General features: G+C 44.8%; 2 protein-coding genes across 2 annotated transcripts in view; both read left to right on the top strand.

Annotated features, from left to right (window-relative positions):
• The window catches only part of rgmb (repulsive guidance molecule BMP co-receptor b), a 14,836-nt gene extending 14,566 nt beyond the window's left edge, over positions 1-270 (top strand). The window contains exon 3 of the mRNA XM_037680103.1: positions 250-270. Coding sequence (XP_037536031.1) covers positions 250-270 — 21 coding nt within the window. The remainder of the gene's footprint in view (positions 1-249) is intronic.
• A 762-nt stretch (positions 271-1,032) lies between these two features.
• On the top strand, positions 1,033-9,125 carry erap2 (endoplasmic reticulum aminopeptidase 2). Its single transcript, XM_037680463.1, has 20 exons — positions 1,033-1,202; positions 1,303-1,489; positions 1,566-1,735; positions 1,823-1,961; positions 2,052-2,186; positions 2,285-2,405; positions 2,491-2,645; positions 2,750-2,863; positions 2,951-3,082; positions 3,263-3,394; positions 5,536-5,604; positions 5,685-5,860; positions 5,942-6,021; positions 6,105-6,288; positions 6,390-6,546; positions 6,635-6,819; positions 6,909-7,070; positions 7,225-7,365; positions 8,504-8,585; positions 8,972-9,125. Exons 1-20 carry the CDS (start codon positions 1,033-1,035, stop codon positions 9,116-9,118), a joined length of 2,838 nt encoding a protein of 945 aa, XP_037536391.1. The 3' UTR covers positions 9,119-9,125.
• Positions 9,126-15,189: the final 6,064 nt, after the last annotated feature.

The raw sequence follows: 15,189 nt of genomic DNA on the forward strand, positions 1-15,189 counted from the left end.
CACACACACCCACACACACCATGAGCAGGTTTTAGCTTTAGTGGGTGGCATCTTAAAAGAGAAAGTGAAAGCAGACAGCTCAGACATTAAGGAAGCATGATGAAGCTGAAATAATCAAGGTAATGTCTTTTTAAAAACCTGATTCAACACAGATTGTTACAGAACGTAAATCTATCGATGAGCACTCTTAGTTATACTTTGGTTGTTGTGATCTTGTGGTTTCTAAGTGTCTGCTTTGTCTCTTTTCAGTGTTCAGCCATTAATAATTAGAACCGTGCAGGCAGATCTGAAGGGCAGCTGTTGTCAGCTCACTCTTGTCCTCCTCTGTGCACATGCTGCATCATGCATTTGGTCACAAGTTCTCGTTCAGAAGGAGATGATCTCTCTTCTGACACATTTAACAAAGCATGCTCAGTAAGGCTCAGCTGTTACTGGCAGCTTTTAATCATCCCTCATGTCAAATTTGTTTTCTTGTTAGTTTAATGAACTGAGTTAAAAGGCAGTTCAGTTGCTGCAGCATGGAAAGTCAGGGGTGGTAATCAGTCCTATCATTTATTTCCCACCTTAACAACAAAAGCATCAAAGTCAGAAGCCAAATGTAACTGGGGAAAACAAAATAATCAGTGTCTTCATTTCTATGGATTCACACATTACGCAACGAGCCAAGAAAGCTGCACTTCTCCAAGATAGTTGAACAAAATCCCTTGCACGCTGTTTGTTTGGTATAATGCAAGATTTATTCACTTTAATCCACCGAATCTCCTCTGAAACAGTTTGCAGCTCTATGGAGAGGCCTGCCTCCCTTTTTTAAACTTTTATCTGTAAAAATGCTCGCTTTTGTAGAGATTTATGGGTTTCATTTCACTTATTTGTGTTTTTCAGGTTTTAAAAGAAGAAATCCTGAGAGCTTGTCACCGTTTTGTACTCCAAAAGAGTCAGGTGTTCCTCACTGTTCCTGTTTTTGGGCTGTGGTTAAATGCTTTTTGTGATAGACTTTTTAAAAATCATTCGTTGGTAGATATTTATTTTGCAATGATCCCAGTCAGATTTCTAGTGTTGTTGCTATTCAGTGTTTCTCTGGTTGAGTCTCAGCCCTCCCAGAGTTCACAGCAGGTGTCGAGTCCTCTTCATCCCGCAGGAGAACAAGCTCCTCCGAGCCAAGATAATCTGTCCTTTCCCTGGAGCCGTCTCCGCCTGCCGAGGTATATGCTGCACATGTTTTCTAAAGTCACAGTACTGAAGTTTGATCAAAGACCGCTATAGGAAATCCATATGTATACAGCATGTGTTCCTGTGTCTCAGGTACATCGTTCCTCTTCACTACCACCTCCTCCTGCACCCCAACCTCACCACACTCCATTTCACGGGCACTGTGCGGATCCAGATCGATGTCCTAAACAATACAAACTGGGTTGTGTTGCATAGCAAGGGCCTCCAGATCTCCAAAGCTACAGTTTTAGATCATGACCTCGCTCATTTATCAGACCAGGTAGTTGTGAATTCTGTAGATCGGCTTCTTTTCTTTTTATTGTTGCACACAAACAACAATCTGCTCCTGTTTATAGGTTCTTCCAGTTCTTCATAACCCTTCCCATGAGCAGATTGGTGTATTCTCCCCCAGGGTCCTCAGCAGTGGGCAGAAGTATTTCTTGTATATTGAGTTTGAGGCAGCGCTTACTGAAGGATTCCATGGCTTCTATATAAGCACCTACAGGACCAGTGAAGGGGAGGTCAGGTAGGTTCTCTGTCTCACTGCACACTTGGCAAATGATCCAACACATACATTTTCTGCAACAATGGTGTCTGCCAACGTCTGCTTCAGAACTTTAGCTTCTACTCACTTTGAGCCCACGAGTGCCCGAATGGCGTTTCCATGTTTCGATGAGCCAAGCTTCAAAGCCAAGTTCTCTGTGCGAATCAGGAGGAGTCCGGAGTACATTTCTCTTTCCAACATGCCTGCAGTAAGTGTTGAACATTTTCTTTGTGTGATTTATTTCATCTCGGTGTGTGCGTGAGGGAAAAGTCTCCAGTTTGTGGTTTCCGTATTTCAGGTCAAGAAGGTTGAAATCAAAGACGGCCTGCTGGAGGATGAGTTTGCTGCGAGTGTGAAAATGAGCTCGTATCTCGTGGCGTTTGTCATTTGTGACTTCAAGTCTGTCAGTGCAACAACATCATCTGGGGTGAAGGTGTGGTCTCCACATGACAAGTTTTAATTTCCTGCTTGAACTGTTGCTTCCTCGGCCATGAACTCTGCTTTAATGGTTTGTCTCATAATGCTCTGCAGGTGTCTGTCTATGCAGCGCCTGAGAAGTGGCTGCAGACCCACTATGCCTTGGAGGTTGCTGTCAAAATGTTGGACTTTTATGAAGAGTACTTCAATATTCACTATCCGTTACCCAAACAAGGTAAGATGCTTGTAATCATCTTTACTTGTTCCGATGTTTAATTATTATTATTTTTTTACTCTGACCTGTCCCATGTCTCTTTCAGACCTTATTGCCATCCCAGACTTCCAGTCAGGAGCGATGGAGAACTGGGGCCTGACCACCTACAGAGAGACTAGCCTTCTCTTTGATCCCCTCACATCCTCAGTTTCTGATAAACTGTGGGTTACCATGGTGATTGGGCACGAGCTGGCCCATCAGGTGAGGACACTAAAGAGGATCTACCCTTTAAAAACACATTAGATGCATTTTTATCAAACCAAATGATAAGGTTTGAGTGCTGAAATTCATTGTATTCCTCACAGTGGTTTGGTAACTTGGTGACCATGAAGTGGTGGAACGATATCTGGCTGAATGAAGGATTCGCCAGATACATGGAGTACATTTCAGTGGAGGCCACTTACCCTGACCTCAGAGTGGTACGTGCTTTAACGTCAGACAGGCGAATGAGCACTAAACTGAAAAAAAAAAGGCATTATAGTCACGTTCTGAACATATTCTTGCAGGACGAGTACCTTCTGCACACTTGTTTTGCAGCAGTCGGTCACGATTCATTGAACTCCTCTCGGCCTATATCCAGCCCCGCAGAGAACCCCACCCAGATTGAAGAAATGTTTGACACTGTCTCCTATGACAAAGTATGACTTCATTCTGTTCATTCATAACTGACGGTCTTTTCTAAACTTGAAAATGCTGAAAAACTAACAGTAAAGTAGTGACTAGAATTTGCTGTTAGAAATACATTTCTCCCATCACTTCAGTCCTTCTGACAGCTCATTTTAATGGTCACTGCACACCTCTCCTTTCCTTTTTCTCAGGGAGCTTGTGTCCTGCACATGCTGCGACACTTTCTGACAGAAGAGGTGTTTCAGCGTGGGATAATGCGATATCTTCGCAAGTACAGCTACGGAAACGCTCACAATCAGGACCTGTGGGACAGTCTAATCAATGTAAGACACTGTGTGGTCCTTTTTGTCTTTGCATTTCTGAAGGAGCATCTTGGAAAGAACTGCTCAATGAAAATGTACTAGACAGTGTATATAAAATATGTGAACAAACTATTATTTGTAGTTAAATATTCAAACGAGATTACTGGCAAACTGGACACTATACAAAGAGCAGGATTTGCACAAAATAGTGAATTTTTTTCTTTTGAAATATTTTCTTCTGTTCAATTATTAATTTTATTTAATTTTTTTTTATATATTAACCCATGAAAGTTATTTATTGGCTAGCATTCCTTGAAAAAAATGCATATCGCCCACAGCCTTAATGGCAGCGTTTTAACCTAAGATTTATTATTTTTTTAATGATGGGAGTTTCAGCCTTTTTGGTCTACTTTAAAATAACATGTTTAAGAGAGAACTCTTGGGAACTAATGGACCAAGTGCTAGGTCAACATCTGTACAATTCTTGCTAGACATTTTTGTGGTTGATAAATTGCATTGCTCTGGCAGCCATCTTGACTTTAAACAGTGAATCAGTTGTAGATGTGCATCCAGTGATTATCTTAACTCTGTTCAGCTTTTCATTATTATTATTATTTTTTTACTAACTGACAAACAGGGTTGACTCTAAAAGTTAATACTAAAGTTTTAGGCAACCATTTTGCACGATGTAAAGAACTGCGTAAATCTGTTTAAATTTGGTGAGTTAATCCTCTCCTAATTTCGGCACAATGTTTGTAATATTTGACAAAGAGAGACAATATTGTGTTTGTCTAGTGTCGTTTGGCTGTGGCAGCCATCTTGAAATAGACTGGCTCCAAAAGTTGGCCAGTTATAAATGTCCGTCCATAGATTACCTTTAGAAAGTTTCATTAAAATCCACCTGTGGTTAATGAGATATTTTGCTAACAGAAAAAACATAAACACACACACAAATTTGGTCAAAAACATTATAGCATTGTTCCTTTCAGCGGAGGGCGATTATCAGTTTACCAACAAAGTTTTATTTAATTTTATTTTGACATTTTTGTCTCTTCAGTCAAGATGTTTATTGGCTTCCTGTTATCATGTAAGAGAAAGGAATTTTAAAGTTGTTTTTAACTGATTCAGGTAAAATATTTATCTTTTAATCAAATTGTAAATGAACTGAAAAGAACCTCATCAAAAACAAGAGTAGTACAAAAAACAAAAGCAGCGTATGATCCACAGCCTGGAGCAACATGCCGTCAACTTCTTTTCTGAAGATGTTCTTAATCCTCGTGCTGCATGTATCCCAACAGTGTGTCTCTGTGTTGAAGGAGTGGAGCTAAACCGACCTGCAGATAAATCATCAAAGTTCATGCTCAGTAATCCAGGTCAAAAATCCAACAAAGTTCAGTCAGGTCCTCTGGACAGTTTCTTTTTTGTTGTTGAAACGTTTCGTCCTTCATCCAAAGGACTTCATCAGTCTGAGGAGCCACAACAAACTCAGTCCTACAAGCAGCACTCGCACATAGTAGGCCAACCAGTTTGCTGGTGATAAGATGGTTTCTGGAGCCCACCCTCTCCCCCGTCGACTCCTCAATGCTGCCACTGAGGCCTGCTTTTTTTTTTTTTGTCTAAAAATAAACTGTCCAGATGACCTGACTTAACTTTTTTGAATTTTTTTTTTTAACCTGGATTACTGAGCATGAACTTCGATGTTTTAAACCATTTTGGTTATGGCTGTCTCAGAGGAGTCGACGGAGGAGAGGGCGGGCTCCAGAAACCATCTTATTACCAGCAAACTGGTTGGCCCACTATGTGAATGTGCTGCTTGTGGAACTGAGTTTGTTGTGGCTCCTCAGACTGACAAAGTCCTTTGGATGAAGGACGAAATGTCTCAACAACAAAAATAAATAAACCGTCCAGAGGACCTGACTGAACTTAGTTGGATTTGTCGAGTCATCACAGGAAACTTTTCAGCTGCTGTTAAAAGTCACACAGTCATAAACTTGTCCCTCTTCTGACTTGCAAGATGTATTTAACATTTTACACGGTGCCGCAACATTGTTTTAGAAATGGCAAGGGACATCAAGTAATTGGCTCTAAATAATTAACACCATACAAAAATGGTGATGTTTGATGGGACAAAAATAGAAAATGTTTTCAATTTTGTTTGTCAGACGTGCTCAGAGGAGGACTTCATCTCAGGAAAGCACTGTTATAGCAGCAGCCAGGCCTCCAAGAACTCTGTGAGTAAAAACTGAAACATCCTGTCACGAGCGTGCACGTTGTCACATGGACATAATTGTCAATGTCCTTCCTCCTGCAGTATCTGTTTGCAGGGGAACATCTGGACCTTACAGCCATGATGAACACTTGGACTCTGCAGAAAGGTATTCCTCTGGTAACGGTAAGGAGGAGTGGGCCTCAGCTGCAGCTTAGGCAGGACCGGTTCCTGAGGACCGTTCTTCCTTCTGATCCTATGTGGGCCACAGTGCAACAGGGGTAACTTCAGAAGATCTTTTAACATGTTTCACATTTTGAGTATATATATTTTCAATCAAAATGTTCTTGTCTTTTGCGTAGTTTCCTCTGGCACGTCCCTCTGACGTACAAGACAGATGCTTCCAGCACCGTCCACAGACACCTGATGACATCACAAATGGGTAAAAGCTGAGAAGCTGTCCTGCTCACAGTTCTTGTCACCTTGACGTTAATTTCCTGTTCTGTAATTTTAATTATTATTTAGACAGTATTTACATTGGAGAGGATGTCAGCTGGGTGAAACTAAACTGTGATATGACGGGGTATTATGTGGTTCATTATGCTGATGGTGGCTGGGATGTGATGACTGCGCTGCTCAGGGAAAACCACACGGCTCTGAGCTACAAGGACAGGACTCACCTGATACACAATGCCTTTCAGCTGGTCACGTAAGTATAAATGAGATAAAAGGAAACTTTTCTGCTTGTAAAAATCTGCTTTGAGTAAAACTCGTTCAATGAGCTGTAAAATGTTTGATTTTTTTTTTAAGGGCAGGCCATCTTCCACTTGATAAAGCCCTCGACCTGATTGGTTATCTTCATGTGGAGAAACACACGGTCCCTCTCCTCCAAGGACTTGGATATCTGGAGGCCTTTTATCACATGATTGAAAAAAGAGACGAGCCCAGTTTAACTCACAACCTGGGAGTACGCAAACACGACCTCAAACTTTCTGTGATTTATTTAACTTTTGTCTGCACGACTTTATTTTGTTTCTCTGTGTGCCCCTGTGCAGAAGTACATCCTGCACTTTTTTCGTGCCATCATCGACCAGCAGATGTGGAGTGACAGCGGCACTGTGTCAGAGCGGCGCCTGAGGTCAGAGGTCTTGTCGCTGGCCTGTCACCTGGACTACCCTCCCTGTCTGGAGCGTGCCAATCAACTCTTTAACAACTGGCTTCAGTCCAACGAGACATTCAAGTTTGTCAAAATGATCAACTTTAGCACACACCCGTCAATAGAAGTCCTCATTTGAGTCCTTATAATGTGCACGTCTCCATCCACTGCAGCCTGCCTACTGATGTGGCGGAGACGGTGTTCTCAGTGGGAGCTCAGGATGAGCAGGGATGGAGGGCGCTTTTCCATATATACAACATTTCTCTCTCTGAAGCACAAAAACACAAGATCCTGTTCGCTTTGACCAGCAGCAGAGACACACACAAACTGCAAAGGTGTTGTAAAGGCTTTCTCTTTGCTCTGATTGGTGGCAAAACAGTTTGTGCTGCCATCTTGTGGTTGAAAGTGGTCATTGTGCCAATATTAGAAATGTTGACTAGGTCTGTTTGGTATCAGTAGCAATGTCTCAGTTGTGTGTTTGTGCTGCAGATTGCTGGCGCTGGGTCTGGAGGGGAAGGCGATCCGATCGCAAGACTTGTCCCATCTCGTCCTGATGGTGGCCAGGAACCCTCGTGGACATTACCTTGCTTGGAACTTTGTCAAAAAGAACTGGGACACACTAGTTCAAAAGTTAGTGTCACAAATACCTAGAGGTGGAAAGAGTGCTGAAAATTTGTACTTGAGTACAAGTACTGTTACACTGCTTAAATTGTACTTGGTTACAAGTAAAAGTAACGGTGTTCTAAAAAATACTTAAGTAAAAGTACAAAGCAGTCTTCTCAAAAACTACTCAAAGTATCAATTACTTTTTAACCAATTGATGTTTTATTGTGTTTTCAATAGAAGGCATGCAGTTCATTTACTGTATATAATAGCTACATTCAAAGCACATTTCTCAGAAGCTCCGTCTTATTTTAGTACCAGTTAAACCGATGACACTGACAATAAGATCTTTGCATACTTAGCCAAACTAATAACCCACACATACAAACAATAAAAAAGCAATATCATAAAAACCTCGTATACGTTTTTTGAGATTAGATGCTGAAGTCTTGTAAGCTGCTATCACCGTAGAGATCAAACAAAGTTGGCATCTGGACGCTCTCTCCTTTTCACCCTCTGTATATGAACAATTCCTCCAGGTACGGCCACGAGCACTCGTCCTCAGACTTTACCTCATCATTTTCTCTGTTGACAGTTTGTCCTCTGTCTCCATTTTGGTTTTTTCTCCAAGTCTTCAGTTCATAAATGACTCTACGGAGTTGTCCTTTGCTTACGTCATAGGTAATTGGCACGTTCGCGATCTGAGAGTCTTATTGTATTATTATTATTATACAAAGATGCAGATGAATGTTTTGAATATTAATTCAAATTGTAGCCGTACTCCGTAGCGACTTCTGATTTTAAAAGTAGTTAAGTAGATTACATGGTCTTAAATTGAACTTGAGTATGAGTAAAATTACACACTTGAAAGAAATACTCATAAAAGTACAAGTACCCCCAAAAAATCAACTTAATTTCAGTAATGTGAGTACCGGTATTTGTAATTCGTTACTTCCACCCCTGCAAATACCTCAGACTGAGTCGTATAATGAAATAAAAGTATGGCTTACCAAGCTGCTCTTATCAACTGGATCCAGCCAGTGCAGCGCAGTTTTGTAAAGACCTCAGTCCAGTACTGAGAAGACGTTTGAATGGATGTAAAAAGCAGATAGATTTCTTGTAATCACTTAAAAAAAATAATAATTATTGTATTTTTTTACTGCAGGTTCAATTTAGGCTCATTTTGCATCAGAAACATCATCATTGGAACCACGAACCAGTTTTCTTCCCCAGAGGAGCTCAGTGAAGTAAATCTACTATTAAAATTTGAACTTTGTAATTTTATTAAAGAAAAGTTTTAGACAGACACAAATATACAGCACACCGACAAGAATTTTAGATTATATTACTTCAATATATTAGATATTTATTTGTTTTAGATTATTTTGTTGGATAGAATTTACCAAGATTTAATTTGCATGCTTTCTTCATTTTGCATTTAACTCTATAAATTATTAATCACAGCTATAATAGTAGATACAATAGATACGATAGTTCCCTTGTTTTAGTGTAGTGAGTTGGTATTTTGTAGTATTTTCCAACCTTAGATAAAATGTCACAAGTTGATCAAAGTTAATAAATGTTTATTTTGTTATATCTTGTGTTTTATACAAATTTGTGCTCTGTTCTTCAGGTGAAGTTATTTTTTGACTCCATCAGAGAACAAGCTTCTCAGCTGAGAGCAACACAGTTGGCTCTGGACAATGTTCAGAAAAATGTCCGCTGGGTTCAGAGAAACTTGGAAACTCTGAGGAACTGGCTGAAGGAGCACATGAAATGATGACGGATAGGCGTGTACAACAAGAAGGATTGAGTGAAATGTGTGCAAGTGTGTTTGTATACCTGTGTTTGACACTTTTTAAGTATCTGTTCTGTATAATCCTCTTCTTTGTTAGCTTCAGTAGATCTTATGGGGACCAAAGCCCAGTGTCATTTTATGGCTTACAGCTTAGGTTTAAAGCTAAAGCGTGATTTGAGTTTAGGTTACTGTTAGGATTAGGGTTAGCGTTGAGCATGCACTGATGATGTTTGGGTTTAGATTAAGGGAAGGGGTTAAGCTGCAGAAATAAAGTCAATCCAATGTCCTAAGAAGAACAGAAATACAAACTTCTGTGTGTATTTTTTATGAACGTGTACCTTTGCTGACCTTAAGAAAAGAGTTGTAAATTTTTTTTTTTTGTTAAAAAGTTTTAATTATTAGGGGAGCAGTAGAAGTACAGTATTGAAATGTGTTTGTGAGTATTGCGCTGTCTTTATGTGGACGAATGTGTGAGATGGTTCATTTTGACGTGACACACAAAAATTGTATTGACGGACCCGTCACCAAAAATTAAAAGTGTTTATCTGACTGTTTTGTATCTGTGTGTTTTTAAATTTAGTTTATGTACAGTATGCAGATGATCTTTATTATTTTCTGTTTGCTATTTTGTAATTTGTACATTACAGTATTTACTCTTCATTCATAGTGTTTATTTTTTAGAAGTTTCTAGATTACGTTTTGGTTAAAACTTGTAGAATTATAAAATGATTTGAGGTTGAAAATGTTAGTTTTGGTTGTTTCTATTGAAAGAGCTTTTAACAATACATTATTTACAAGTTCTGCAAAATTCTGGGGTGAAGGGGGAATTGGCCTACAATTATGATGGCTTTGTAAAAATTGCAGACTGCGATGTTGATGAAATCTTGTCAAGATCCAGTTAGGGAAATAGATTAGTAGATTCGAACCCCAACCCCATAGTGTGTTGGGAAATGTTTTATTGTTTGTTTCTTTGGTTTTAACAGTGTTTGTCTATCAAACGTTTGCCGTACATACACTAAGAAAACTGGAGTATATTTTCAGACATTGACTGATTTGGGTGTATGGTATGAAATATTTCTACATATTTTGTAAACATCACTTATGAATACTATTAAGTCTGTTTCAGCAGATCAGTGTGTAAATGGTTTTAAAGGGAGTAAAGTATCTGAATATGTGAACTATGTGCGTGATATGGCAACAAAATACTTTTATAATTACAGTTTTTACGTGTTTAACTTTGGAAAATATTCAGTATTCTGCTAACCGGGAGTGTGAATGTGCTCAATGTGTGAAAGCGTTTTGAATATAAGGTTCAAAATTGTACCCTGCAAAAATCTAAACATGCGGTTCTATGTCATATAGGCTTCGCCCTTTAAGGCTGTCGCTGATGGGTTTATCCCGTTATGCGCAAGCATCGTACTGAAAAAATTAGTCCACGCCCACCTGCTGTGTGGGCCCCACCCGATCCGTATAAATTACGTTAAGAGCGGGTAATCTGCTCCCAGTTTTTCTTCAGCAAGCATAATAAAACAAGAATAAACTGACCTTTTTCGTCGAGATGTCCAGCTCCAGCACCATCCGTTTGTGTCCCTCGTGCAAGACCGGCTACTTGCTTAGCTTCGACCGGCACGACACCTGCGAGGGATGCCTGGGTCCCCGCCACGTCGCTCGCGCTTCCTCCTGCCGCCTCTGTGACGAGCTTCCACCGGAGGAAAGGCAGAGGAGAGCAGCCTTGTTTAAGGCTACCATCGAGGACTGCCTGTCCGTGGCGGGAGACTGTTCGCTGGACGATGCCATGGATTTCTTCGACGCCGGCTCTCGGAGTGAATCGGATGATTCCTCTGGGACCGGTGACGCTAGCAGCAGCCCCGACGCTCGTTCCCTCCCGGGGAGCGCAGTGTTGGAAAGAGGGAGGCCGAGCGGATGCTCGACTCCCCCGGGGTTTCCCGCCTCAGCGACCACATCGCTCCCTGCCGTGGGCGCGCTCCTCTCGGAGCTGCCCGCCATTATCCGGGAAGCTGCTAGCGTTAAGGGGCTCTCCGTCCCCTCACCCCCCCCGCTCAGATCGGATGATCTTGCGGGAAGGTTTGGCTCCACGCCGGCTCGCCGTCCTGATCCCATTTGGCCTCGTTTTCCTGCGGTGACAGCGTACTGGAACGAGGCCGCAGCCGGTCCTGGTAGGTTAAGGGCGCCCGTCTCCACTTACGCCCCCATCACCAGAGTGGAGGGGTTCACCGAGCGGGGCTTTCCCTCGGTACCCCCCCTTGAGCCAAGCCTCGCGGAAGCCTTCGGAGCGAAGATGTCCAGGCTGGAGAAGCGTCCCGTCCCTCCGGGGAAACACGACCAGGTGGCGACCGCGCTCTCCAACAGAGCCCACCAGTGTGCTTTTCAGGCGGCCGCGGCTAACAACAACGTGGCGCTGTTAGCATTTAGCATGTCGAAGAGGCTGGAGGCCTCAGGCCTGCCGGAGGAGACAAAGAGCTCCCTGTGTAAATCGGCAGACGCCGTCCTCAACATGTGCGCCGCTTCCACGGTTTGCCTGTCGAGGATTGCTTCATGGATGACGGTAATCCAACGCTCCATCTGGCTCCGTCACTCTCCATTGCTGCCGGAAAAGCTGCACAAGGACCTCATGGAGGGCCCCATCTCATCGGACGCGCTGTTCGGAAGCAGCTTGAAGACCATGCTGGCGAATTCCAAGCAGTCGGAGGAGATGTCGGAAGCGGTACGTCATCTCATCAAGCCGCGCGGCTCATCCCGTCCCCCAGCTCGCTGGAAGGATCGTCGAGAGCAGAGGCAGAAGCACCGACGCTCCACGGCAGCAGCAGCTTCGTCTCGCCCAGCTCCACCACCAGCCCCGCCCGCCAGAGACCACCCCTCCTCAGCCCGGCAGCCTGCACTTCAGCGTTTCCCCAGAGATCGCCTGCAGACGGCGCTCGGGTCAAACAAACCGCAGAGCTCACGAGGGAGAAGGTTTAAGAAATGACGGTCTGCGGGGGATGTGTGTATGAACGAAACAGGAAGTGAAATAAATGATTTTTCAAAAATCAGAATGCCTGTTTTTAGCCAGTCTGTAAGTTCGGATGAGCTCACAGCCGCTACACACACATCCTCCACACAGAGAGAGCCGGTGGCATTAAATAAAGGTTTTTTAAACCCACCGCCGCTCCTTCACATGCCCAGACGCTCACGTGACACCACGGTAAGCGAAATATCTTGTTGTCAAACAGAACCGCACGATCACCACTCAAACGGTGTTAAACGCGCACCCGAGCGAGACAAGCAGCGTCCATCCAAACGGCACTGTGCCGATGATGCACGCACAGCTGCCCGGCGCTCACCGGCTCACATCGGGATAAATGTGGGACCGCAGGCCGGGTCCGGTGGAGGTCCCCGCTCTCAGCAAAAACAACACACGTTTTTCCTGAATAAACGCGAACAGCCGTCATCCATCGCGCCTCTGCGATCAGCAGCTCACGGCGACATAAGCGTGAGACAGCTGAATGAATCCAATGACGGGCCCCGCCCTCAGCGAGAGCGGCGCGCGTCCCTCCAGAGGAAACGTGCGCTCCCGCGAAGTTCACAACCTTCACTTCGACAGCACGGCGTTGATGACGTCACGCCCTCCACCTCTCAACGTTCGCACAGCGACGTTAAACGTGCAGCCTCTGGACGTCACCAGCTGACACACGCCTCGCCTCAGCGCACACCGCCCCGCCCTGACATGAAGGTTGGTCCGCGATCCAGTCACAGCGCACGGGCGCGCGCAGAACAGCCCTTTCGAGAAAGCCTCGCCTTGGGTCACGCGGAAAACATTTCCGCGATGCATGACGGCGGTCGAGGCGGAGGTTTGGATGACATCCGTTCAAAACACGGCACATCATTTAAACGCACGTCCACTCCACGAACGTCACGCAGAGTGGTTAAAAACATGCTCACCGGACAGATGGATGGACAGAGTGTTATGCAAGGGTTACACGCTGCAGTTTGCAACCCGACCCCCTCCGTTCGGAGGAGTTATAGAGACGGTCCTATCATCACCAGACCAAGTCTCAGCCTTAAATGCAGAAGTCCAGGAGCTTCTGATAAAAGGTGTAATCTCAAGAGTTCCCAACGAGGAGGAAAACACAGGGTTTTACTCACGCTACTTCCTGGTCCCCAAAAGGACCGGAGGGATGAGACCGATTCTGGATCTGTCAGCTTTCAACAAAGCGATCATGAACAGACCTTTTCACATGTTGACGAACAGACAGCTGTTGGACAACATCCAGAAAAACGACTGGTTTGTTTCCATCGATCTAAAAGATGCTTATTTTCACATACCAATCATCCCAAAACACAGAAAATTTCTGCGTTTCGCCTTTCAAGGGATGAAGTACCAGTACAACAGGCTGCCTTTCGGGTACTCCCTCGCACCTCGTACGTTCTCAAAGTGTGTGGAGACAGCCCTGCATCCACTGCACAGAGCAGGGATGAGAGTTTTGTTTTACCTGGACGACCTGCTGCTCCTGTCTCACTCCAGACAGGAAGCATTGATACAGGCTCAGGTGTTGGCATCACACCTGCTAAATCTGGGCTTCGCCATAAATTGGAAGAAAAGCTCGATTTTCCCGGCCCAGACAATTGTTTATCTGGGAGTGGAATTAAATTCAATTACCATGACGGCTCGCTTATCACAAACAAGAATCGACACTCTAAAAAACCAATTACGCCACGTAAGACCTGGCAAAGTGGTAACAGCTGTCTCCGTCATGAAGCTGTTGGGAATGATGTCATCAGCTCACACAGTGGTCCCGCTGGGTTTGTTACACATGAGGCGCCTCCAGAGGTGGTTTACGCGCCTGCGTGTGGATCCAGTAAAACAAAAGAGACGGATGATCACTGTCCCTCCCTCCGTGAGAGCAGACCTCCGACACTGGGGAAACACCCTGGCTCTGTCAGAGGGAGTCCCCGTCAGCAAACCCTCGACACACGTATCAGTCTTCACGGACGCGTCTCTGTCAGGTTGGGGGGGGACATGCCTATCTCAAGCAGTAGGGGCGCTGTGGCCCCACCGCACATCAGCCCACATCAATGTTTTGGAGTGTCGCACAGTGCTGAATGTGATTCAGCATTTTGCTCCCGTGCTACAGAATCAACACGTGTTGATTCACACAGACAACATGGTGACTGCTGCGTACATAAACCGCCAGGGGGGTGTGCGTTCAGCCCAGATGTTACACATTGCGCGGAAGCTACTGTGTTGGGCTCACCAAAATCTGCTTTCCATCAGAGCGGTTTACATACCCGGCGTTCTGAACAGAGGAGCAGACGTGATGTCCAGGGGCGGTCCACGTCACGCGGACTGGACCCTCCATCCAGACCTGATGTTTCAGACGTGGCAGAAGTTTGGCAAAGCAGCTGTGGACCTGTTTGCGACGCGAGAGAACGCTCAGTGCCAGTTATGGTTTTCCCTGAGCCCTCGAGACGATCCACCGCTGGGGGTGGATGCATTTGCCCACAGCCCGTGGCCCAAAACGCTTCTGTACGCGTTCCCTCCTCCTCCTCTGATTTTACGGTTCCTGAACCGAGTTCAGGAGGAGGGACTGACAGCTCTCCTGGTAGCTCCCGAGCGCGTGAACGCACCATGGTTCCCGGTCCTGCAGCGTCTGTTGTCAGGTCGCCCGTGGAAACTGCCATGGAGGGAAGATGCTCTCCTTCAAGCAGGAGGAGCGATCAGGAGTTACCCGGAAATAGGCCAGCACCTGTGGGTCTGGCCGCTGAGCGGTCCCGCTTAGAGAGGATGGGTCTCCCTCAGGAGGTAGTGCGCACAATTCAAGATTCACGTGCTGCATCTACCACAGCCCTGTACACATCAAAGTGGACGGCTTTTCAGCGCTGGTGTACAGAGAAAGGTCTGGAGGCCACCTCATATCCATTAGGTGGCGTGCTGTCCTTTCTTCAACAGCTGATGGATAGGAAGTTGGCGTTCAGCACGATTAAAACGTACGCTGCAGCCATCTCTTCCTGCCACGAAGGGTTCGGGGACAGAACAGCTTTTAACCACCCGCTGA

Source organism: Nematolebias whitei, chromosome 8, assembly GCF_014905685.2.
Source record: "Nematolebias whitei isolate Nwh7 chromosome 8, NemWhi1, whole genome shotgun sequence".
Taxonomy (NCBI): domain Eukaryota; kingdom Metazoa; phylum Chordata; class Actinopteri; order Cyprinodontiformes; family Rivulidae; genus Nematolebias; species Nematolebias whitei.

Bases quoted from the DNA above. Each gene is read 5' to 3' on its own strand.
- erap2 (XM_037680463.1), top strand. From the start codon at position 1,033: ATGATCCCAGTCAGATTTCTAGTGTTGTTGCTATTCAGTGTTTCTCTG. The intron at 1,962-2,051 runs GTAAGTGTTGAA...TCCGTATTTCAG, and splicing joins CTCTTTCCAACATGCCTGCA to GTCAAGAAGGTTGAAATCAA. The intron at 5,605-5,684 runs GTGAGTAAAAAC...TTCCTCCTGCAG, and splicing joins GCCAGGCCTCCAAGAACTCT to TATCTGTTTGCAGGGGAACA.